The 25,845-nt window shown below is 31.7% G+C and overlaps 1 protein-coding gene across 8 annotated transcripts in view; it reads right to left on the bottom strand.

The window, feature by feature from the left end:
* Positions 1 to 25,845, bottom strand: part of LOC115887867 (glucose transporter type 1) — a 162,590-nt gene that overhangs the window by 73,838 nt on the left and 62,907 nt on the right. The window contains exon 1 of one of the 8 annotated variants that reach the window (XM_030907385.1): positions 7,525 to 7,781. The exons of the other annotated variants lie outside the window; for them this stretch is intronic. Coding sequence (XP_030763245.1) covers positions 7,525 to 7,547 — 23 coding nt within the window. The 5' untranslated portion in view covers positions 7,548 to 7,781. Of the gene's footprint in view, positions 1 to 7,524; positions 7,782 to 25,845 lie in introns of those variants that run through there. 8 annotated transcript variants of the gene reach the window in all.

A 25,845-nucleotide genomic window follows, 5' to 3' on the forward strand; every position in this document is an offset into this window, starting at 1 on the left:
GAGTCTATATTAATATTTCTGATGCTATTCCTGAGCATCGTGTACAAGTTCGTAGTTTGAAGATTTAGATACAACCAAAGAATATTTTAATTAATTTAAAATAATTATAATTTATATTCTTTATAATTATATACTCTATTATAATTAGAAGGAGAATTAGGTGCAAGCGCCCCTAAAAAGAATTATAATTTAAAATATTTATCATATTGACTTTCTAGTTTGCCCAACATATTTTGATCTAGAAGAACGAACGATAGATCAGAAACTAGAAGATCAATCTTAACTAGATTTAATTTTAAATTTGAGATTTATCCGGTCTACCATACCATAGCTCAGATAGATAGATTTGTTTAACTAATTTTAAGTTATACAATCTATACTATAACTTAAAATTAGTTAAACAAATCTCAAATTAACGGCAATTAGATGCATATTGAGAGCGTTAAAATTATTAAATGTAAAGACAGTATGATCAGAGACAATGCCCCAATTTCTTCCAGTTCTCTGTTCCTACTGCTCTAGTTTCGGTAATTACTCGTAATTGTTAGGCTCAGTTGGTTTTGACTCGCTAGTCTAGTTTTGCCACGCCCACTCAGAGCCAACTGAGCGAGTATATAAAGGCTCTATTTTGTAGATATTATTTTAGTTTTAATCATCTTCTGATGATGCTAACATGGCTAGCGAAACGCGCGTCCAGTGTAAACACAATACACCAATTGTGGTGATTTAGTGTTTTATTTTGCTGTTGTAACACTGAAGGTTCCAACCCCCAACTGTAATAATAGTTTTAATTATCTTAATTTTTTGTGTTGGGTATTAGAATTAATCTTGTAAATGTATTAAAAGTCGCACCTTATGTGTTAGTAATATATAAGAGCATTTTATATTTATGAAGATATTTAAAATAATTATGTTTATATTCTTGCATTTTCCTTTTCAAAGCCGCCTCGTTTGTTCTCAGCCTAAATAATAAACAATTATATACATCAATTTTTTACACATCAAACAATTCTACATAAATACATTAAGAACTTTCTACCGGCCGCGGCTGTTTAGCTAATGAATTTTAGGATATCCAACTCATTTGAGATTTTACTGAAAACATAAGTTAAGCCTCTAAAAATACTTTATTATTCAAATAGAAGTATCAATTATTTTGGTATTTATTCACAAAAACAAGAGTGTGAGATTAAGAAAAACCAAGGTCGAAAAGAAATAATCTTAAATCATTCAGATGGTACCGTATGATCGAAAAAAAAAACGGCGTGCATTGGAAATGACGAAGAATGAAATTCCATATATAATTTTACATATAAAATGACAGCGATATGCTGTTCATAGCCATTGCTGACGCCCTTTTTATTCGATCATATTGTATATGAATGTATTTTGTGCCATATACACATGGGTATTCAAGAGTGGTGCTGTCAAGAATCGCAGTGAAACGAATTGTTGTTAAGTGTAGAGTCGCGGTGTTAGGTAAAGTGATAAAACGACGCTCTAACCTAATTACAGCGATCTGCTATCAATCAGTCCTTTTAAATCTTTCTAGTCGATGTGTCAACACTGAGCGTCAAATAACTAAGACCTACTAAGATCCGGATAATTTCTTGGCATTTGGGGCTGATTATCGATTGCTGCCTGATGCGGCTCTCAAAAGTGAAATAATTCGGTTATTATCAATTTATTTTAAAAATGATAAAGGGAAAATAAGTTCCTTTTTTTGGGACACCCTGTATATATTACATATATTCAGTTGTGCTGTTTAATAAACAAAAGTATATTAAGATCTAATTGAGAATCTGATTAAAAGGATAGATTCGATTTTTTTTCAAGTGGCTATTAACCTTAGTAATATAGACATACTTAATTATCACGGCTAAGTTACCAAACTAAGTACGTCCATAGTGCACCGGCTTCCCGCTTCTCGCTTCATCGTGGCAAACTAACGTGAAAAATAGAGGAACAATAGTATGCTGACTGGCTCACTATAGCCCCGACAATTTCAAAATTGTAGTGGCCATATTGAGCCAGTCAGCCAGCTTCAACCGGCTTAAACTGCTTTTACCCGATTTTACCGGAATGCATTTTTGTATCTTTTTGTCGCTTGCCTGCTTCACCCCTTCAACAGTTTTATCACAGCTACCCCTTTTCACACCAATTCAACTCCCTCGCTCACCCAAACTTAATCTACCCTTCTGGACTCATTTCTAAACTTTCAATTATAGTTATGCTTCAGCACAATTTTATTCAAGCTATTTAGTTGCAAAATGATTAAAAATTAATCGATTTTAATCATAACCATCTTGTGTACATCTATAAATTTTGAAAATTGTAGCATTTTTTTCAACGGTTTTCTATTTTGTTGAAAATATACTTCAAACCTTTCTTTCTCCATGCGGAAATATTCGTATCAGGAATATATTCAGGATATATCGTATGATATTTACCAAATTCAAAATGTGACCGATTAATATCACGAACGCGAGTAGTACTTTTCTTGTATCAGTTTATTATGAACATTAGCACTAACTAATAAAAAGACATAATAGATCCCTACGAGACAGCTTCATGATGCCAAATGACATTCCTGCTTCCTGCAAGCGGCTAATAATGGCCAATACCTACTTCAATATCGCAGATTCATAAAGCGATACCACTACAAAGCAGGTATCCACTTGGAAGCCGGTGCACTATGGATAGACACTAAGGAAAATAACATTTTAGAGTAGGATGATAACATTATTTGTTACCAATGTTCCAAAAACTGTTGAATTTAAATATACACATTAAACAATTCCAGAGTTGTCTTTATTTTTAATGAATGCCTTTTAATGAACTTTTCAGTTGTAACTTTGATCAAATTTTTATTAGAATTTTATATTAATTCTTATTAATTGTTAAAAAATTAAGTATAGTGAAACCATTTTTTCTAACAGACTGAAAACATGAATTTACAAAGATGCATTCTGTAAATGTCATTTTGACACAAAATTGAAAATATTTTGAAAATTAAGTAATGATCGATAAACAAAAATTCAAAAAGTAAAAAAAAGTAATACCCCACGAAATAGTCTTAGGAAGATTTGACCATTTTTATCTAAATTAGCTTCCAATCAACGCTAAAATGTTTCTAATGAATGGGCTATGTGAAAAACCCTACATGTCTATTATATTAATCAATAACTACAATGGAATCATATTCAAAACCTGCTTATATGTTTGACAAGTATATAAGTTATAGTGTGAATTAGCACTGAATAACACACCGGCACGAAAACGGGCGCCTTAAAATTTTCATGTATTTTAAAGTTTTATAAATTGTGTTCTAGTTGATCGATTTTGATAATTTTTTAAGAAATTTGTAGTTTAATTATTTCGGTTTTTAGTATCTCTTTCTAAATTAAAAATGAAAGTTGCCATCTGTCAATTATACGAGAGAAAACAAAATGTTGATATTTTGGTGAATGTCGAAATACCCAGTGAAGTACGTTAACAAAGCAAGGAATTTAAGAATTATTTTATCATCTAGGTGTATATTTTCTTGGAAAATTTGATACTCGTGAACCTTGTTTCTAAATATTCTAAAAAAAATTGATTTTCTTGGGATTTAGGTTCGGGAAAACTCTAATTAAATTATCCTTATTTGTTTTTTAAAGGAAAAACAAACGTTTCAGCTAAGATTATAACCATAACCAACATGACAGACAGGCCAGAGACATCGATTTGTGACGTCACCGCACTAGTCCGGCTTTTGTATTGTGCCATATGGTACTGCATATAGTTTTTGCATAAATAATAGTATTTATTGATAGTTTTGCCAGATATAAATATGAAAAATATTATACAGAAAGGTATTAAAAAATAACATTAACTTTTTATCGCGTTAAAGTAATTGAATAGCATTGAATGAATTGCATTAAAATTTAGATCTAAAGCACGAATATTAATATGAAATAAACTACAGCATAAGATGAACAAAATAAAATCTAGATAATAAAAAGCGTGTCCTAAAATTGCGTTAGCGAGTATTTAGCAACTAGTAATAATATACCTTGTGATAAAAAGTTTCCAAATATTAAAAAATCTGAAAACTATACGTTTATCGACAAGTTAAGAAAATGTATTGTATATGATAACGGCAGAATACATTTTAAAGTTTAATTAAAAATAATTGTAAAAATTTGCCTAACATAATTAAAAAATGTGGATATCAGATAGAATTAACTATTAACATTAAGTAATTTGTAGTTCGATGTTCATCAAGTAACCATCTCCATAAATCGTAAATAAAAAGATAAAGATATCTTTTTTTATATAAAATACTGACATAAAGTACAAATTCATTTAATTTCTTTAAAATATATTGCCATTTCATAATAATAATAATACTTTTCAATATTTATTTCATCCTGAATTTCCAAATCTTGTTTTCTTTCATCGGGACGTCTTCTCTTTATGGGAACATGCACAGAGGGTCCATAACAGGGTTGATTTGGAAAAATTGTAGGCACAGTATGTTCTGTAGGTTTTGGACGTGACCTAGTTACAGTTAATATTGTTGGGAAAGAGAATGGAGACAGATCCTGAGGACTTATTATAATTGCTGCTACAAGGCTACAGGCACAGAACAATGTCGCGGAATTTTTTATTTCACAAAGTAAAAATAAAGAAACGAAAACTGTTTTACAAAAAAATACACGTCACTTACGTTGGTTTAACACTATACACTACATATAACACTATACACTAACACTAACGCTATTAATTATGTTTTTATATAAATTCCCCAACTTTTTCCTAGTCCGGACACACAGCCGGCATCGCCGGTGTTACTATAATTTTTACGGGGGTATGGTTTTTTTCGCGAGTAGGATGTTATGAAACGGATCTAGATAGTTCACGATTCACTCAAAATTATTTAGTATAATTTTATTAGCATAATAATGCGTAAAAAACACAGATTTGTTGCGAAACTAATAAAAACAATTAGTTTGTTTACGACTACTAATTCTGGACCACTTCGGTAGAACTGTCAAAACAGTCAGGCCTTGAATATGACGTTAGCCACGTTATAACCTTCATCAGTGTAGTGTCTATAACAAAGTACAATTTCAATTTACTTACCACCAAAATCTATGTTAATTTTTTTTTTAACCGTAGTCAATATAGATAGTTTTACTGTTAAGAATAATAATTTAAAAAAATATGTGGTCATCTTTTGACAAATTTATATTAGTTTATTAATTGTAGTAAACATTATGTTGTATGTTTTGTGAATATTTTGTATGTAATTTTTGGATTATGTTCGACACCATTTTTTTGATATGGTAAGTGTTGTAAGATTTTATTTTTAACATTCAATAGCGGGTATATAAGTATGAAGAAAAAATGTTTTGTAAAGAATTATTGTTTTTATAACATAAAAATTGTAACACAAACTTCTTAAGGCTTTTTTTGTATATATTGTGATAAGTAAATTGACATTGTACTTTGTTATAGACACTACACTGATGAAGGCTACAATGTTAGCCGAAACGTTTGTTTTTTCTTTAAAAAATAAACAAAGATACTAATGAAAAACCAAATGAAAACTTAATCAGAGTTTTCCCGAACCTAAATCCCAAGAAACTCCAAAAAAATTAGGTGTATATTTTCTTGACAGTTATATACTATAAAATAGAGTATATGGTTTATAAAATGTCACTGTCTTTGAAAAAAAAACATATTATTGTCTGTTCGTCAGTTACATTAGTAGATATCATTTTTAGTCCAAAAGTTGATATCTACTATGATCAATTAAAGCAGCAATAGCCGAAACTTCAGAACTAAAGACCAGAGAGAACACTAATAACTAAAGTGAGAGAGACCGATCAACGTTAATTTTTGAAGACTGTGTTAGTGGCGCGGCCTTTGGCGTCTAACCCGAACTATGAGCGCATTATCGATATAGTAGGTTGCATTCATACCTATATACTGGCGCCAAAAATTTAAAATTTGTATATTTGAACCGAATCTTAATCTTTCAAGTTTATAATAAGAAATCTTCGTAGTTTTTTTAGATTATTTTGTTGACAACGAAAATTTATAATTAGACTTTAAAGCATTAAAACCTATAAATAAAATACTGTGTAGGAACATAATAATTTATTTAACTCCATATTCCTTGCCATAGTCCAACTCAAGGCTGCAATCTTCAGTATCTTTTTTATCTAACTTGGTTGGGAGTGAACAGGGAAGCACGGTTGGGAGCTCGCACAGTCGATAGTCTTTATTCTATAACAAGAACCTAGCAGTTGAAGAAAATAATTTGTATTACTGGAAATAATACCAGGTATAATACCTAGTCGTTCCATAGGTATCAGAAAAGAATGTGACGTTTTAAATTAAAAAAATTAAATTAGCAATGTACGATTATTATGTGCACTCACTATTACTATTAGGTATGTTAAAATATAATTACCGAGATAAAACTTACTTTTAAAGGAAACGTTTTGTCTGGGTCTCAACCACAAAACAAAAATTACAAAAATGCCGAATAATCGTGGAATCTGAAATAATCAATAATGACAATAATCTTCTCTTATGACAAGCTAAAAGAACAGGGACATTCAGTTAAAAACAATTTATTACTCCGATTTGCTCCGATTATCAACAGATTTTAGTTATCTCCTTCTAGAACTAAGATATGGAAAAAGCTACTGACAATCTAATTAATCCTGTCAAATGTTTAACTTGCAAAGTTGAAAACTTCATTTTTTGACCGCCTAAACGCTATGCGCGTCTGGGATGCGCGGTGACAAAATAAACTTGTCTACGAAATGCCCTATTCCACAAGCCCTCTCACTTTAGTTATTAGTTTCTCTCTGCTAAAAACCATCTCTACTAGAGTAAACGTCAATAAACCATAATAATATGAGTTTTCAATGACAGTGATATTACAGAAACAATAAGTGTGTTGATGAGAACCCGCAAAATCAATGCTAAAATTGCTGTAAATCGTTACTGTCTTATTCAGAAGCGATTATCTCCAATAAAAATAAAGCTATTCAGATGAATCAAAAAACAAACTATCGAGAAAAGACGTACAGTTGTACAAATATAGGAAGAGACTTGGGGATAGCACCCAAAATCAAATTTCATTCACAGGTCGCATTTCATGCATAGCATTTCTCAAGTCTCTAGCTATACTTGCTAAGTTGTACCTAGATGATAAAATTATTTTTAAATTCCTTGCTTTGTTAACATATTCTACAGGGTGTTTCAAACTTTCACCAAAATAAATATTTGTTTCCTCGTTTAATTTGACAATTTAGCTACAATTTAAAAATATATCAAAATCGGTCCACTAGAACACAATATATTAAACTTTAAAACACATCAAAATTTTAAGATGCTCGTTTCTCGTTCCGGTGGGTGTAGAAATAAATCTGAAATTATCATGCAAAATAGAAGACGTTTAGCAGACATAGCCATGCAAAATTAGCGAAATCTACTCGGCACCTAAAAGCAAAAAGCATATACCTGGGAGGCGGCAAGGATACCATGGCTGTGTTCCAAAACTATCGTGGACACCTGTGAGCTGTTATATCCTTTTATCCTCCAAAAACCGGTATAGTCTGTCCAAACTATTACTATGCGACTGAGCATCTATCTTCAAAAACTGAGATTTCAGATTAGCTTCTGTCCCGTTTTGAACTAGCGATTTAAGCGCGGAGTTGACCTTCGACGCTGCAACAACATCATTGTTGTGTCGGTTGTACCGTTTGACAGCTTTCCACCTATAGTTTGGAAACACAGCCTATCAGAAAAAGTTTAATTTGCTGCTTTAGTTTGCCGCTAACTAGGACTGTGTGTGTATGTGCTTAAGAGCGTTTAAAAAAACTGGTAAAATTAAAAATAAAAAATGGTTTGGTTTGGCTGCCCTAGAAATAGGGAAATATGATTCGATTTGAAGAGTCAATTGTTTTCATTTAATTAAACACCAAAATTAATACTGGATTTATTTTAGGGAAAATAATACGGGTGCGTCTCAAAAGTGGCTCACCCTATAACTTTTTTACTTTTTCAGTTAAAAAACGAGATTTGGTCTATGACATAAATTAGGATCGATCGACGTTATTCAATTGTTTTCGCTCACTTCCTGTTTCACCGGAAATGACTACAACTTTTGATTTTTAAATGGCACCCTCGGTATTTTTTTGCTATAAGTATTCGATAGAAAATAATACTCTGAATAGAATGACATATATATGTCAACTTTTGATATTTGCGCATATGGTTTATTTGTTTATATTTTTATTTTATAAGGTTTATAACATGCGTTCATAACAAAAAGTTAACTCAAACATCAAGTGTGTGGTATCAAATTATTCGTAAAAAAATGCTTTTTCTAAATATGCTAATGAGCCACCCTCGTTTCATTCGAAAAAAATGAGATATGATTAAAAATACGATTTTTTAACCGGGCATCTTTTAACCGGTCAGGATAAGACACTAAAACGTTAGACTATCAAATCTATTTTTCCAAGGCTCCTTGATTAAAAATTAGTGTTTTTAATATAGCCATTGCACCCTAGATTGACATTTTAAATACAATTTTTTATTAAGCGAAACTGTCAAAAGTTGACATATGATATGTCTTTCTATTGAGAATGTCATTGTCTATCGAATAAAGTAAAAGAATACCGGAGGTGCCATTTGAAAATCAAAAGTTGTAGTCATTTCCGGTGAAACAGGAAGTCACCAAAAACAATTGAATACGTCAATCAATCCTAATTTATGTCATATATTAACATACCAAATCTCGTATCTGAAAAAAATTAAAAAAGTTATAGGAGTGAGCTACTTTTGAGACGCACCCGGTATAAAAATGTTGACTTTGAGTATTCTGAGGATTGGGACAAAATGTTTAATGTTATAAAAGGATGAATGAAGGTAGAAAACTTATTTTTTTGTCTTCTTAACTTATTGATCTGATAGTAAAAATGCTATAGTACTCAATATGTAGCACTCCATTCGATTGTTAAGAAGAATGTCCCATTTTGGTTGTAAATGCTGTAATTGATATTTTCTCACTTATTAGTAAACATAGAGAGTTGATAAATTGACACAGTTTTCAGGAACCCGAGTCTTTTTTTGAAACTAAAGAAGCCATAAACAAAATAGTCATAACACCATTAGTCTCTACAATACAGAGTGATTTAGAAATTGTTGCAATTTGAGAAACCCGTCGTATCTAAGATATCCGTCAACTTATCAGAAAGGTAAGAAGAGTTTCTTATAGAACTTTTGACGCAGAATTCAAAAAAAAAAACTAGCCAAGCTGCGTTATTTTTTTGGAAATATTTCAATTATTGAAATACTTCATCAATTTTGTTTAGTGGGACACCTTCTACCCTTTCTGTAAATAAATTATTTATAGGGTAGAGGTATATGATGATTATCATATTACAAATCTAAATTTTGTAACAAACTATGCAAAATAATGGTGTCGCTTATCGTTTAATAGATGGAATTTGATAATTCCTGAATTTGTATCTGTATAGATTTGTTTTTTTATATTTCTTATCCTCATTGTGCTTTTAAACTTGAATTTGAAATGATTAATATAAAAATAAGTTATTATTCGGTAACAATTAAAAAATTATACAGGGTGGTCCGAATTGTATCCGAGAAACTTTGGCAGCATATTTTCTAGATAAAAATAAGTAAAAAAATCGTATAAATGTATATCGTAAACCGCTTCGTTTCGGAGATACAGGGTGTAGAACTTTCATTTTTATTTCGATTTTTTCCAAATAGTTTCAGAATTAACGTCGATAATTGGATTAAAATTGGTGTCTGGAAGTTTTTAACATGGGAAATTTGATTTCGATGTCAATATGACCCCTACTTGTAGGGGGCGCTACCTATACAGGGTGTCCCAGAAATAAGAGCAAGAATATTTTGAGGGGTGGTAGATTTGGTCAAAAGAAACATTTTTTCTCTTTACCATTTTTCAAATAAGTCCATAATAACCGAGTTATTTTACTTTGAAAATTTAAATGCCTTTTTGCTTAAATTTTGAGAACCACTGGATCTTTTCTGGATTTTCTTTCATATAAATTTGATCTACTACCTTTGCTTATCCAAAAAAAATCAAAAAATTCCAAATTTTCAAAATTTTTTTTCGCAAAAAAAAACTCATAGGCGTGTTTCTGAGGCCCAAATATACTACCAGTTAAAATACTTGTACTTATTTCTGGGACACCCTGTATATTTTTAACTGTTTTGAAGAGTAATAACTTTTTGTCCTTACCTGTATAAAACTACTGAGTTAAAAAATAAAAATATACATTTTCGCCATTTTTTACGGAAAAAAGGTCTCTTTTGGAATCGAAATAATCAATATACTATGTCATCACTGACAAAAATTAAACTTGTTGACAAGATATAGTACGAGAGCTAGCAACGTCGGAAAAACAAGTATTTTAAGACGTCTGGCTCTTTTATATATCTTTTACTATGCTCTCTAGAACAGCATGCGGCCCGTCTGGCTGCCGGTAAACGTTGCGTTCCGCGTTCCCTACTGCGCATTGAAAGAAGATCCTATATTTTTATTAGTCCTTTAAATTCTAAAAAAGTATTGAATATAAATTTAACATGTCTCCATAGAGCAGTGCGTAGAGTTTCCGACCACGAACCGATGATTCAGAATTCGAATCCGGGTCAGGGCAAAGACTTTTTTATTTTATTTTCGTTTATATTCTGCTAGTAAAGTATTAAATATTTGTTTTTTTTATTGCCTGAATTATTTAATACTTTACTATCAGATTATAAACGAAAATAAAATAAAAAAGTCTTTGACCTGACCCGGATTCGAACTCTGAATCATCGGTTCGTGGTCGGAAACTCTACGCACTGCGCTATGGAGACATGTTCGATTTATATTCAATACTAGAATTTATAGGACTAAGTTAATAAAAAATATACGATCTTCTTCCGATGCGCAGTAGTAAACGCAACGGGCATCGGCAGTCAGACGATGCCCGTTGACAGCCGATGCAGCAACGGGCATCGGCAGCATGCTGTTCCAAAGAGCATAGTAAAAGATATATCAAAGAGCCAGACGTCTTAAAATACTTTCTCGGAAACGTTGCTAGCTCTTAGACTAATAGTTATTAGACTAAAATTATTATAAATTTGAAATGTTTTTGTGTGAAAGGTTCAACAGAAACTGTTTTATTATAATTTCTTCTAGAAAAAATATGATAAATTATAAAAAAATAAAAAGCTCGCAAACTCGATGAAAAGATAGAAGGAAAAAGACCAAGTGAACGTTCTTCAAAACGTTTGCTTAACTAGGTTAAGCATTTACTACTTGAAAATGCTATATGATGAAAATAACGTCAAAGACGGTTGGGGAATGACAATCGATGATAATTTTGCCCAGGTCAAGCCCTAATACTACTTACAATCGAGTAATCGCACAAGCAAAACTTTAATTAAAAATAGAGCCATTAAAAATAGAGAAGAGTACGGGCGAAGTAATGACGTCGCCAAAATTATCATCGATTGTCATTTCCCAGCCTTCTTTGACGCCGTTTTTTTTCGATCATACAATATTTTCAATTTTTTTTAATCCTCATAGACCTGTTGATAGGGTCGAAATATATCAACGACCTCTAACCCTAAGGTTAGAGGTCGTTGAAATATATCACCCCTAAAATATATACGCACATTTAAGGTTAGGTTAGGTCGCTGGGGTTTGGTTGTTTTACGCACATTGGTTGTTTTACGCACATTGGTTGTTTTACGCACATTGGTTGTTTTACGCACATTTAAGACTCACCATGTATATTTTTAAGAAGCTTGTAAAAATGAAAAATAATTTCTTAACGAATACGCAGAACTAGTGCTAGTGTCCCTTTAAAAAAATATCTATGAAAAGTAGCTCAGATTCATAAAAATCGCAAGATTCTGTCTTCACTAATTAGCGAGTCCTCAATTTCAACCAAAATGGGACACAATGTACAATATTTTGTAATAGTTTACAGCATATCTTATATTTTATCGAGACAATGTTTGTTTATGTCATCTTTTTTCATGCTATATTGAGCTTGTATATTTTGACGTAAAAAACAGTCAAGATCCCCAATATTAAAATCGCTATAGCTTGAAATCGTGTGTGCTACCACACTGGTTCAATAGGCCAATAAAATTAAATGGAAAAAAGCAGTTTTGTGGAATTAACTTCCAGCAAGCTGAAAATCGTTTTAATACTTCTATTAGGTGTTCGTGTAATCTGAGTTTGCACCATCCCAGGTGGTGAGCTTAACTTTTGGTAGTCAAAAAAACGCCAAATTTTTGCACCTTTTTTAGTTTTTTGCTTGTAGCTGGAAAACGGTGCGTCGGCCGGAGAATGTCATTCCATTCAATAATACAGTGGACTAAATTCTGCATCGAATGATATATAAAACATCAAATTTGGTTTAGTGGTATAGCCGAAATCCAATGTTAAAAACAAAGAAAATTTCGTATATCGGTGCAAACTTACATTTTGCGGCTATCTAAGACTACATATCTTTAAAACAGATACTCCTATTGAAAAAAACCATAAAATAAAAGTTGTTGGGAATAAAATTTCACGTTACATAGATACCTTAGTTTTTAAATTTAGTCACTTATAATTCGAAATTTGGCATCAAATCAAAATAGTTTTTTTCGACGTTTTGAGTCATTTGAAGTTATGTAAGGTAAAGAAATATCAAAATATTAAAAATATTCAGATATTTATTTTGATTCAGATCAAGTAGAACAGAGTAGATAGTGTCAGGGTTTTCTGTAGGTGCATTCAGGAATGGTTGGCACAGAGTACGTGATTTCTCAAATGGCTGATCAGAGGTAATCTTCTCCATATAATATATATATATATATATATATATATATATATATATATATATATATATATATATATATATATATATATATATATATATATATATATATATATATATATATATATATAGTATATATATATATATATATATATAAATATATATATCCCTACAACTTTTATTCCATGAATCCGTTCCAGCCTGGGACGTCCGGGTGCTCTCTCAATTTCCCATACAACCACAAGACATCGCTGGCTGAGTGTTTAACCGCATCGATTGGGCTTCGTATGTATACATCATAGATACAAATTGACTGAAGGCCATCCTGCTTAGTTTTTTGAAAGGTGACCAAAGGTATGTTTTCGATTGCCCCAGTTTCCTTGGCTTTGGGTACCTTCTTCACTCTTGCAATTGTTGCCTCTGACCAGGCTAAAGAGTGAGGGGTTATACATTGGAGGCCACCCATAGCATGCCACATGTTGGAGCCGTCAATCGTATCAACGTTAACATCAGCATTGTCACGCACCCACTGGCTAAAAGAATCTTCCAGAACGACCTGCGGTCGGTCTTGAAGGACAGATGCTTGAAACAGCTGAACTTCGAAATATGAACAAGAAAATCCAAGACTTGATAACACATCCTTCTCTTGATCCGTACTTCTGATGAAGCGTTGCACCAAGTCCTACGAGCAGTGGGGACAGGAAGGACCGTGGTCTCGCAGCATTAATTATTGCGTGAGCAATAGCACAGGTTTTCATTTAGTGGTCTTTCTCCTTTTTTGGGGTTTACAATTGACCCTATAAGATACCTTAAGGATTTCTGGAATGTCATTCTCAACGTTCTTCAGAAATTCGTCTACTTTGGGGTAAGTATCAAGGGGATAAATCACTGACCTAATATCCTCGCGGACAATGGCAGCGGCGGCTTTCACTATGCGAAGTCGCTCTTCTTTTTCGTCGACATTCCTGGAGTCATACCAAGACTGAGTTAGAATTCTGTAACCTGTATTTCGAAAGCATATTACAGGTGGCTTATTTTTACCCCTTCCGCTAGTGATAATAATGTCGTCTTCATTTTTCTTTTCAGCTTTGTCAACAGGGCTTTATGAGTTGGGACAAAGCCTTCGAAGTCTTCCAAAATTTCTGATAAAGTAAATTGACATTCGTCTTCATTTTTCTCGATGTATTTGCAAATATACTTAAATGCCAGAGACACATCTTCATCTTCAGGTCGGCCAACTGACGATAAAGTTTTTGCATCTTTTTTCAGGAACTTGATACTGCAAAAGCGGTGGTACCTGGCCTCTACCGCAACCAGATCATTTTCAAGACGTATTCTTTCAAGTACCTCTTCTTCCTGCCACCATTCTGCTGCAGTCAAGAGGGAATTTTTAAACTCAATTGTTGACACATACTGCACGGTAACTCGCCTCTTCAGAGGCTTCTTGCTTTCTCTGGCCACAAATTCCTGTGATGCGTCTTCTCCACAGACCACACATCTCTTCTTAAAATCAAAAGTCGGAACCCTCTCTCTACGCTTCTTGGGGTTTTCTTCGATACGAACTTAAGAGTAAAAAAACAGACTTCAAATTGATGAAAAATTTGGTATTTTAAAAACTGAGGTATCTATATAACGTAAAATTTTATTCCCTACAACTTTTATTCCATGGGTTTTTTCAATAGGAGTATCTGTTTTAAAGATATGTAGTTTTAGATAGCCGGAAAATGTAAGTTTGCACCAAAATACGAAATTTTCTTCGTTTTTAACATTGGATTTCGGCTATACCACTGAATCAAATTTGATGTTTTATATGACTTCGACGCAGAATTTAGTCCTCTATATTATTGGATGGAATTATATTTTCCGGCCGACGCGACGCACTGATTTCCAGCTACAAGCAAAAAACTCAAAAATGTGCAAAAATTTGACGGTTTTTTGTCTATCAAAAACTAAGCTCACCTCCTGGGATGATGCAAACTTAGATTTCGCGCATTTAGGGCCGAATAAAGGTATTAAAGTGATTACCAGCTTGCTGGAAATTTATTCCTCAAAGTAGTCTCCTCAAAGTATATTAATTTGATTGGCCTACAAAGGAAAAGCATCCAGGTAAATATCCAATATAAAAAATATAAATCTTTTAATATTTAATCACGTTTAAATCTTATTTATATACTAATTTAAAATAACAATAGGAATTAATTGATCAAGTAGTTAAAAATATATTTCTATAATATAAATTTAGTTCGGTTAGCTATTTCAAAAATATCAGTTTAGATGGCATTGACAGATTGTGTTCACCATACTGAGAAAAATTATGAAACAATAAGCCAAAGAAGAGGTCCATTTAAGTGCTCAATTTTGCTGTCTAGAGTCAATTTGTGTATAAGTCTAAATGTTTAATGTGTTAAAAATATTGTGAAGCAGTGAGAAATTTATTTTTAAGGATAAAAGACTAAATGGTCATTTGAGTAGAAATGACCTCTTATAGAAAAAAAATATAATAAAGAACTTCAACTCAAAACCAACCCTTTTATGTCCTTTAAAACTTTGTTTAGATATGTAGAAATTATAAATAAAATAAAGCATAGTGAACCATCAGGGGCATTTTTTTATTGAAAAACTTTTAATTGATCATAATGCATTTTGCGAAAGAAATAAGTTTAGCTAATGTTATTATCTTAATTGCCAATTCCTAAAATAATATTAGCTAAGAATATTGTTAACTACCTAATGTTTAAAATAATGACTATACATTTGTGGTGGGTTTATTTAGAGAAAAAAGACAGGGCTTTCTGTCACTGAAAGGGAAATCTAAAACTTAACAAATTATTTTTTGTAAAATATCACTGTCTGGTTTCTAGAAAAACGGATTAACGTGTGTTAAGTTAGCACAACCATGTATGAAACTATGTGGAACAGTTGCCGTAAATTAACCGTAAATTTGCCGCTCTTCGCTATACCGGATGCGTCTCAAAAGTGGCTCACCCCTATAATTATTTTATTTTTAATGATAACAAAATGAGATTTGGTATGTTAGTATATGACTGAAATTAGAATTGATTGACGTATTCAATTGTTTTTGGTTACTTCCTGTTTCACCGGAAATAACTACAACTTTTGATTTTAAAATGACACCCTCGGTATTTTTTTACTTCATTCGATAGAAAATGTCACTCTGAATAGAATGACATATCATATGTCAACTTTTGACATATTCGCATATGATTTATTTGAAATTGTAACATGCGGTTCACAACGACAATTTGGCTCGAAATGCCAAGTGTGTGGTACTAAATTATTCCCAAAAAAGGCTTTTTCCTAATATGCTAATGAGCCACCCTCATTCCATTTGAAAAAATTGAGATATGATTAAAAATACGATTTGCAAATCTTTTAACCGGCCAGGACAAAACAAGAAAAACATTAGACGATTAAATCTATTTTTCCAAGGCTTTATTAAAATTTATTGCTTTTAACAGTTTATTTTTTTTAAGCGAGTATGTCAAAAGTTGACATGTTATTCTACTCAGAGTGTCATTTTCTATCGAATAAAGTAAAAATATACCAGCAAAAGACACGAAAAACATTAGACGATCAAATATATTTTTCCAAGGCTCCTTGATAAAAAATTAGTGTTTTTAACACAGCCATGGCACTCTAGATTGAAATTTAAAATACGATTTGTGTTTAAGCAAAATTGTCAGAAGTTGACATATGATATGTCATTCTATTCAGAGTATCATTTTCTATCGAATACAGTAAAACAGTGAAACAGGAAGTGACCGAAAACAATTGAATACGTCAATCAATCCTAATTTATGTCATATACTGACATACGAAATTTCGTTTTTTATATGAAAAAATAAAAAAATTATAGGGGGTGAGCCACTTTTGAGACGCACCCGGTATATTAAGTTTATAGTTTATGATTTTCATATGAATTTTTTTACGTAATGTAGGGACAATGATAACGCACATTTTGAAAGTATTTTTGTCAACATACAGGGTGATTTAAACATATTTTCAGGTATTATATATGCTTTATATGCAGGGTGGTCTATTACTGCGAGGAAGTCTAATATCGTCGTTTGTTAACAAAGATATGAAAAAAAGTTTTACACAAATGTTGAATGGTTTATGATGGTGAATATCCTAAAAAAAGTTATAATAAAGTTTTAAATTGCATTCTCCCCCCCCCCCATTTTTCTGTACATAATTGGGGTCAGCATAACATTCTGCATATATAGTGCACTATTTTTATTTGAAGCACTATACGGTGTTGCCATTCTATTTCTAATTTACTAAAACTTTGTTTAAAACACTCTGAAAAACAATCTGAAAAGTGGTTAAAAACTGGAGTGAATATAACTTCATTTATACTTAGCTAACAACAGGATAACCCGAGAAGAAAATTTTACATTATCCTATACAGGGTATTTTTATGGCGCCGCCAAATAGCAGTATTTAAGATACTATATCTCTATTTTTTTAAATGTAACCCTGCATATCATTTTTCGTTTCGACACAAAATTGAAAAATATACATTTTTAGCCGACCATACCTGTTGGTAGGGTATTAAGATCGGCAGAAAAAAAGTTTTTTTTAAATGACCTAATGTCTATCCGTCTGTAAGACGATAACTCAAAAACCGCTAAACCGATTTTAACCAAATTTGGCACAAAAATACTGTGGCACCCGAGAATCTGGCCATTAGTTTTTGGTGGGGGTGGGGGTTGGTAAGGGGGTATGGGAGGGGGTTAAAAATTTTAAAAATTCGTAACTCCAAAATTACAGTAGCTAGCAAAACGCTTTCAATTTAAGATTAGGAATAATATTTGCAACAAAATTTGTAATAACATCAAAATCAGTCAAAGTCGCAGTTTTTGAGAAAATCCGTGTGGAGAACTCCAAACTCCCATCGGACGCGACCCCAGGTGGCGGATAGGGGAAATGACCGAGGACCAAAATTAAAAAAATTCCCTTACTTTGAAACTAAAAGAACTGCCTACCAACTTTTTATTAACATATTTTAGTATGGGCGGCTATACGTGCCTCCCGGCGCCAATTTTTTGTATTTAAAGTGTCCCTACATTTTTAGCGGTTTCTCAGATATTTTCTTTGTGACACCCTATATACAACAAAATATTTTTAGAATATTCCCCTTTATACACGATGCAACATCTGGATAAAACTTTTTTTCATATTTTTTTAGACTTTATGAGAAACTCTAAAATATTTTCGACGACGATAATATATTGGTCTTCCTCGCACTAATTGGCCATTCTGTATATATTTTTACTACAATTTGTAGTAAAAATATATACACTTTTTATTTTACTTTTATGTAACACATAATATAAATAAATTCTACTATTGTCATAAATATTGCAAAAAAATATTTACGTATAATAATAAATAATACAAAACTAAAATACCCCAAATAATTATATAAACAGAAATTCATAATTTTTGGTAATTTTTATTGATTTATCACACATTATGTTAATGCGTACTTACTTTTTATCTATGTGATAATTAATACATTATGATCGAAAAAAAAACGGCGTCAGCGATGGCTAAGTCAGTTGGCTAAAATTAAGATCGCCCTCGTTTTATATGTAAAATTATATGGAGAATGTCATCGATGGTCATTTCCAAGCCAACTGGACGCCGTTTTCTTTTTCGCTAATACGGTAGGTATCACATATTATTTAACAGTAATGTAATTAATGGTACAAACTAGTAATGTCGAGATAGTGCTACATGCAAGAAAATCCAAAAATCTACTTTTTTTCTTAATAAACTTAGGGCCTATAAGACTACGTATGTCATATTAATACGTAGTGAGTTGCAAAGCTTGATAAATATCCTTAATTCGTGATTAGGCATGGCTTATAAGCATTTCTGGGTTTCTAAATGTAAATAAATATTACCGTGTTATTTGTTATATGAAAGGAAAAGTTATATAAACTAAACTAATATTAAAATAAAACTTAAAAGAAAACAAAAAAAATAATATAAACATATTAATACATGTAAATAAAAACAAAGTTAATGTAAAATAAAATAATAAGAAATCAATTTAAAAGCTACCCCAAAATATATCTACCCAAATAAATAAATACACGTTTATAATTAATGAAAAATAGTTATACTGAGGCTTAGAAATTTGTATTCAGTTTACTTTGTAAATTGTTTTAAATAACTATGGTTTCTTTGAAGAAGTTAAGCATTATTTTTTAAATATAAATTCATTTAAAAAAATATATAAATTTAGTAAGACAAATACTGCAAGTATAATTATTCTACTACAAATGTTATTGTTAATATAAGATAAATTTTAATCACTATTATATCGTAAGACCGAAAAAAAAACCGGCGTCAGGAACGGCTATGAAATGAAGATCGCTGACATTTTGTAAATGTAAATGGGGGAAATTATACTTGTATTCATTTAAAACTTCCCAATATGGCAGACTTCAGTATGGGAGGCTTAAAAAACGAAAATCTCTAGACTGGAATCGACTGTAATTCAAATCGTTCAAATTGATAATCTGTGGTAAAGCTAATTGAAATCTGACACTTGGCTGACTGACGTTTACGGTTCCTTTTTCTAAATATTTTCATTATTTTTTGAGTTTTTATTTCCAAATTCTACTTGGTTTTGTTCTTTTATTTAACCTGCAGCCTGCAGTACTAATTATATAGTTATAAATAATCTTTTCACCGATCGAGAACTGAGGAATAGGCTGGAAGATATTCAAAATGTGTAAAACGCTTAAAAACGTATTAGAAAGCATTGACTCGTCCACAAATTCGTGAAAATAAATTAGTCCAGATGTTTGTAAAAAGGTCTCTAATTATTTGGAGAAGTTTCCTCGTATCAGTAATTTTCAGGTTTGTAATATGTATATGATAATAAATAGATTAAAACTTATATTTCAGGAAAGAGCGCGGGCATTACAGATTGTTGTAAATCAGTTTTAAAATATAAACAGGTTTAAAAGTTGAGTTGGTAAAGAGAAGATCTACTAATAACGCAATAAAGGTAAATAATGTTGGTAATGGGACCAAAGATCAAATAACACTTGAAATAGATAATATGTCTATTGCATTGTTTTTATGTACCCAAATATATATTTTTTACTTTACAGGATACACAAAGAATAATAACAACTACAGTTACTCACTAAAAGTACTTAAGGTGTAAGTACTGTAACGTTTTTAGTTCGTTACATGTCTTTGATTATGATATATGATGTCTGGGCACAACCCTGTTATTGTTTGGCACAACCCTGTTATTGTTTGACACAACCCTGGTATCGCTCTGTGGGAGCGCGCGCTGTCAACATCGCTTCTGTCAATTCTCTGTGATCTAACTTCACTTTTGGTTGGACCGTTTGGCCTCTTAGACGCCATTAGTCCCAGTCTTGAGAAATGGTGGTCATTTAAATCTGGCTGTATTATCTGAATCAGCTGCCATTTCGAAGCTACAGGTAAAGCTGAGTTATTTTCCTTTTAGATTCGATATTATTAGTGAATATTTTTAGGGTAGGGTTACGGATGTCCCAACTTGTATTTGTATTTGGCTGGCACGTTGGCTTCCCTTTGCTTTTGTCCTCCAGAATGTCATTTGGAAGAAGGACAGATTGTTTATTATTTATTGAGCCCTCGGGAGTATTTCGAGGTAGGTTCATTTTGTTTATTAGACGGTGTTTGATTTTAAACAAGAGTTTCGTGTTCTTAGGGTCTTACGGACGGACATTGCCTTACGGACAAGTGTCCAAGGTATGACTATTTTTCAAGGTCCTAGTAGTGTTCTCTTGTGCCACTATCTTATGGACGGATGTCCCATGGACAAGTGTCCCCAGTAGGATTGATTTGTCTTACACATAGAGTGCCCCAGCGTGGATGTGGCTTGAGCCCCGTGCTGCTTCACCCCCATTTCTAAGCCTGGATCGCCGACAGACAGTAAGAGATGCTAGACCTCCTCGCGCTGCTACTGTTTGAAGCAGGGTTACATAAAAGAACAGCTAAGTGTATATTTAAGTTCTAGTTTTGCATTTAACATCTAAAATGTTTTCAGTCTTAAACAGTAACGTACATTTTAAACAATAGCGTACAGACTATATTTAGTGGTTAGATTATTAAGGATATTTATGTCGATGCAGTAGTAAAAGTGTGATTTAGATTTTAGATTTCATAATATCACGCATTGTAATAGTATTACTTTCTATAGACATTATTATTACGCTATACTAACAGATGAATAACGAGATAGACTCTAGAATCTACAGGTTGCAACACATCTGAGTTAACACCGTATAAATTTAACAATTTAAATAAAGTAATGCTACTTTTCCTATATTTTCTATAACGTTACACTGTTGTGAACATACATTTAATATGGTTATATGTATATGTATATTCGACAAATTGTATAAAATATTATTTTTACCCTTATTCTACGGCTATGCCTAAAGAATTAGAAAGGTACGAAAAATACCATCAACATTATTATTCTTCTTCAGAAAGATGGGTGATGCAAATAAACAGAACCATTACCTTAAGATGAAATTTGGAAGAAATAGTCATGAAAATAGTTACTCATTTTAGTTTTTCCTTTGTAATTCGTTTACTTTCAGACGCTGATGTCTGTGGTTTCTATTACTTAAGAAATGGTCAATGTTTGTCCCTTTGCAAACCCTACCTGAAAATATTATTAAGAAATAGTAGGTACGCCCGTGGATTTTCGGAGGGCATTTCATAAAAAGCACGGTCTCAGAAGGGACCGTGACATTCATATAAATTTTTCATAGACGTAATACTGCTAAATTTCATATTTTGTGATAAAAGTTTAAAAATAAAAGTAATAACAAATTAGTAAGAATTTAATTGCCAAAAAAAATAAAGAATAACATTCCCAACAAGTGGTGATACGAGGTCAAATAGAGAACTACAACATTTGGTGGCAGCGACTACAAGATGTGGTGACGACGGTGGTCCAATCCAGGATCACGACATTGGTGGCAGCGGTGCAAAACTACCAAGGTTTAATTTGAAGGTGCGCCAGACGCAGCTTAACCCTACCAGTTTTGGAAGAAGATAGAGGCAACAGGCAGTTCTTGAAGGTGCACAGAAATAGCAGCAAGAAGCCCGACACGAGACGTAGACATTGGGGACACTGAAGGAGCGCCAGACGCAGCAGCAAGTCTCCAGGAAGCTTTTGTTTTCTTTGAATGATGACGGGGTAAGTCTTTCATTTGTTTACTGTATTGTGACGCTACTGTTTTTCTTCTGATTTTAGTTAGTTAGATTTAAGTTAAGACAATAATAATTCTGGGCTGCAAATAAAAAAAAAAAAAAAAAAATATTGCTTAAAATTCGTAAATATTTTTTTTCTCTCTTCAAACTAAAAAATACATCTATAAAAATATAATAATTCTTAAACTGTTTAATAAATCATTAATAAAAAATATAATAATGGCAGGAGTGTAAAAGAACTAACTGATGTTCTGAATTTAATAAATTCATTTGATGGTCAGGGTGACATAAATTCACCAATTTTTCTTAAAAAATTGTGATTCAATATTAAAAATTGTCAAAGTGGATCAAAAAGAATTACTAGTAGATTTAATTTTTGGTACTAAATTAAAAGGGAAGGCACAAGAGGTAACACTTTATAAACAGTTTCAAAATTGGGAAGAACTAAAAGATTCTTATTAGAGCACTTTACTGATAAAAACACCACCATCGCATTTTCTAACACAAATAATGAATATAAAGCAACATTTTAGGAAACTGTAAAAAGAATATGGCGATAGATTACAAATTCTCTTTAATATATATAAAGAAACGTGTCACTTAAATTGTAAAATAACGAAGCTACTGTTTTAATAGAAAATTTAAACTCCATTTTAGTCAATACTTTTAGAAGGACTCAACGATGATCAAAAATTCAAATGCGTATTATTTTCGAAAATATTATATATTTAGATAAAGCTTTATCATTAGCAATTGAAATGGAACTTGAGAATAATGACAGGTTTAAAACTCGCATTTTCTAAAAATATAGGTTTTGTAGAGCGTTGAAATAGACAATGAAATCAATCATTCTTCTAATAATTCCTGTTTATTTTGTTTTAAAAATAATCATTTAACATCACAGTGTAGACAGCTTAGTACAATAACAAAAGAAAGTAACTCATATAATAGAAATGTACCTAGCAATAATCAGACACGCCCACCGCAAAATTTTAATAGCAATAATACTCTTTTCAAATAGACAAGACGTAAATACAGTACAATATAATCAAGGACGTTTCCACTAATCGAAACTACATAACAATCAAAATTTTAATCAGAACAACGACGTGCGTAATTATAATCGTAATTATGGTAACAATTATAAACAGTAATAATCCTCGTTCAAATTACAATAATAGATATTCGCAGAATCCAAGAAATTTTAATAACTCACAAGTTCCTCAACGGGCAGCAAAATGTTTCGATACCTCAACAATCTCAAAATTTTTTCTAATTACAATAATGAATCCAGTACTACCAATTTTAATAGTTCAAATAATAGATCACCACAACAAATTCAAACTATAAATTCTCAGTCGTTAATCAATTCAGCAGATAATTATTTTTCAGAACCGAGCACATCTCAAAATTTTTCTTGGGTAAAAAGGCAGAAAGCCTTTGTTCGCGAAGCAATAGCCGATTAAGCGCTTCTTAAAATTAGATAATAGCTGTTCTATGAATTACACACTACCTGTCCTTTGAGGTTGTTTGGGTTTTCAAGCTGGTTTTGGAATCGGTTGACTGTTTATTTCTAGGTGGTATACCATCATCCGAGTAATAATCATTCTGACTTAGATATATAAAAGATAAAAATTACATCTTTTATTAGATACAGGGCAGATATATCTTTATTTGAAAGAATGTATCTTATTACAAAATAATCAAAATTAAATAAAACTTGCATTATGAATTAAAAGGTATAAGTAAAGAACCTGTATTTACTAAAGGTGTTTGTAACATCCCAATTAAATTAAACAATAACAAAGCAATAACTCATCCTTTTCACATTGTGCCAGATAGTATACCGATTAAAAGTGATGGACTATTAGGACGCGATTTTTTTGCAAAAGTATAAAGCCAAAATAAATTACGAAGGGAGTCATTAATTTTGAAGACAATTTTTTAAAATTTTGCCGTCAGGAAGCAGCTACAATAATTCCGCGAGATGTCAAATTATTGTACCTGCTCTAGCTAATTTATCTTCGTCCGAAGGCATAGTAGTTTCAAAACAATTATCCGAACATTTATATCTTAATTTTTCGCCCTTCATATCTTTATGTTTTATTTCTCTCACTATTTAGGGTCAAGCCTAACTAAAGTCCAGAACTATAAATGTTTAGTTAGCATATTAAATATTTCTAATGAAGCTCAAACTATCCATACACCTAGAAGTGAATGTCGAACCTATTTCTTTTAATGAGTACGAATTTATAGAAACATATAATTATAGACATTATCGATCGTTTCACTAAAAATAAGAAAAGTAAATTAATCTAGACCAATTAAATGAAGAAAAACTAATTCAGTATTAGATATTTGTAGAGAGATTTAACGGGTTTTTTACTTAGAAGGCGATAAACTAACAAGCACCAACACAAAACACACTATACCGACAGAAAGTAATAAAGGTCCTATTAACGTAAAACCTTATAGATTGCCTTTCAAACATAAAAAGTAAATAATTAATGAACAAACTGAGCAAATGTTAAAAGATTGGGTAATTTCCGCTTCGGACAGTCCTTGGAATAGTCCTTTACTAGTTGTTCCTAAGAAAAACTGACCCCCATTATCACCTAAATTTAGAGTATGCGTTGATTTTCGAAAGTTAAATGAAATTACCATTGGAAGGCATATCCTCTACCTAATATAGCAGAAATTTTAGACCAGTTAGGAAAATCTCATTATTTTACTACCTTAGATCTTACTAATGGGTTCATCAGGTAGAAATGGACGAAAAAGATAAAAATAAAACCGCGTTTTAGCATTAATACAGGACATTACGTTTATAACAGAATGCCTTTCGGTTTAAAGGCTCCCGCCACATTTCAAAGACTCATTGAACATGAGTTTTAAGCGGTCTTAATGGTATGAAATGCTTTATTTATGTAGATGATATAGTAATTTATGCAAACAACTTAAATGAACATAACGATAGATTAAGTGTTTTTCAAAGATTTAACAACATAATTTAAAACTTCCCTAACCCTTCGAAGTGTCAGTTTTACGAAAAGAATGTTTTACTTTTAGGGTCACATTTTATTACAGAAAACGGCATTAAACCAGATCCATCAAAAAATTCAATGTGTAACAAACTCCGCAACCTAAAAATCCTAAAGATATAAAAATTTCTTTTTAGGCTTGTAGGATATTATATGAAATTTATCAAAATTTCGCTACAAATTTGGAAACCTTTTAAGCTGTGAATTATTAAAAAGATTTGTTTTTTTACCTGGGGTATACAATGCGAAAATTCTTTCCAAATTCTTAAAGATAGTAATTTTCCACCTGTTCTCCAATACCCAGATTTTACCAAAGAATTTATTATAACAACAACCTGCAGTAATTTTCAGTAGAACGAATTTTATGGGTAAGGTTAATCATGATCGTCCAATAGCGTTTGCTACTTAGAACTCTAAATATAAAGCAGAACAAAATTATTCATAACTTCAGAAAAAAGAGCTAACTGCAATCGTCTGGGCAGTAAACATTTCCGTCCATATATTTTTGGCACAAGATTTAAAATTGTTACAGATCACAAACCCCTACTCTATATATTTGATATAGATAAAGACCCTGGTTCGTTTGACGCGTTTTAGAATAAAACTTGAAGAATATGACTATGAAATAATTTTAAAGCTGGAAAGTGTAATCACAAATGCTG

This window comes from Sitophilus oryzae, unplaced genomic scaffold (assembly GCF_002938485.1).
Source record: "Sitophilus oryzae breed Bouriz unplaced genomic scaffold, Soryzae_2.0 scaffold_649_pilon_pilon, whole genome shotgun sequence".
NCBI lineage: Eukaryota > Metazoa > Arthropoda > Insecta > Coleoptera > Curculionidae > Sitophilus > Sitophilus oryzae.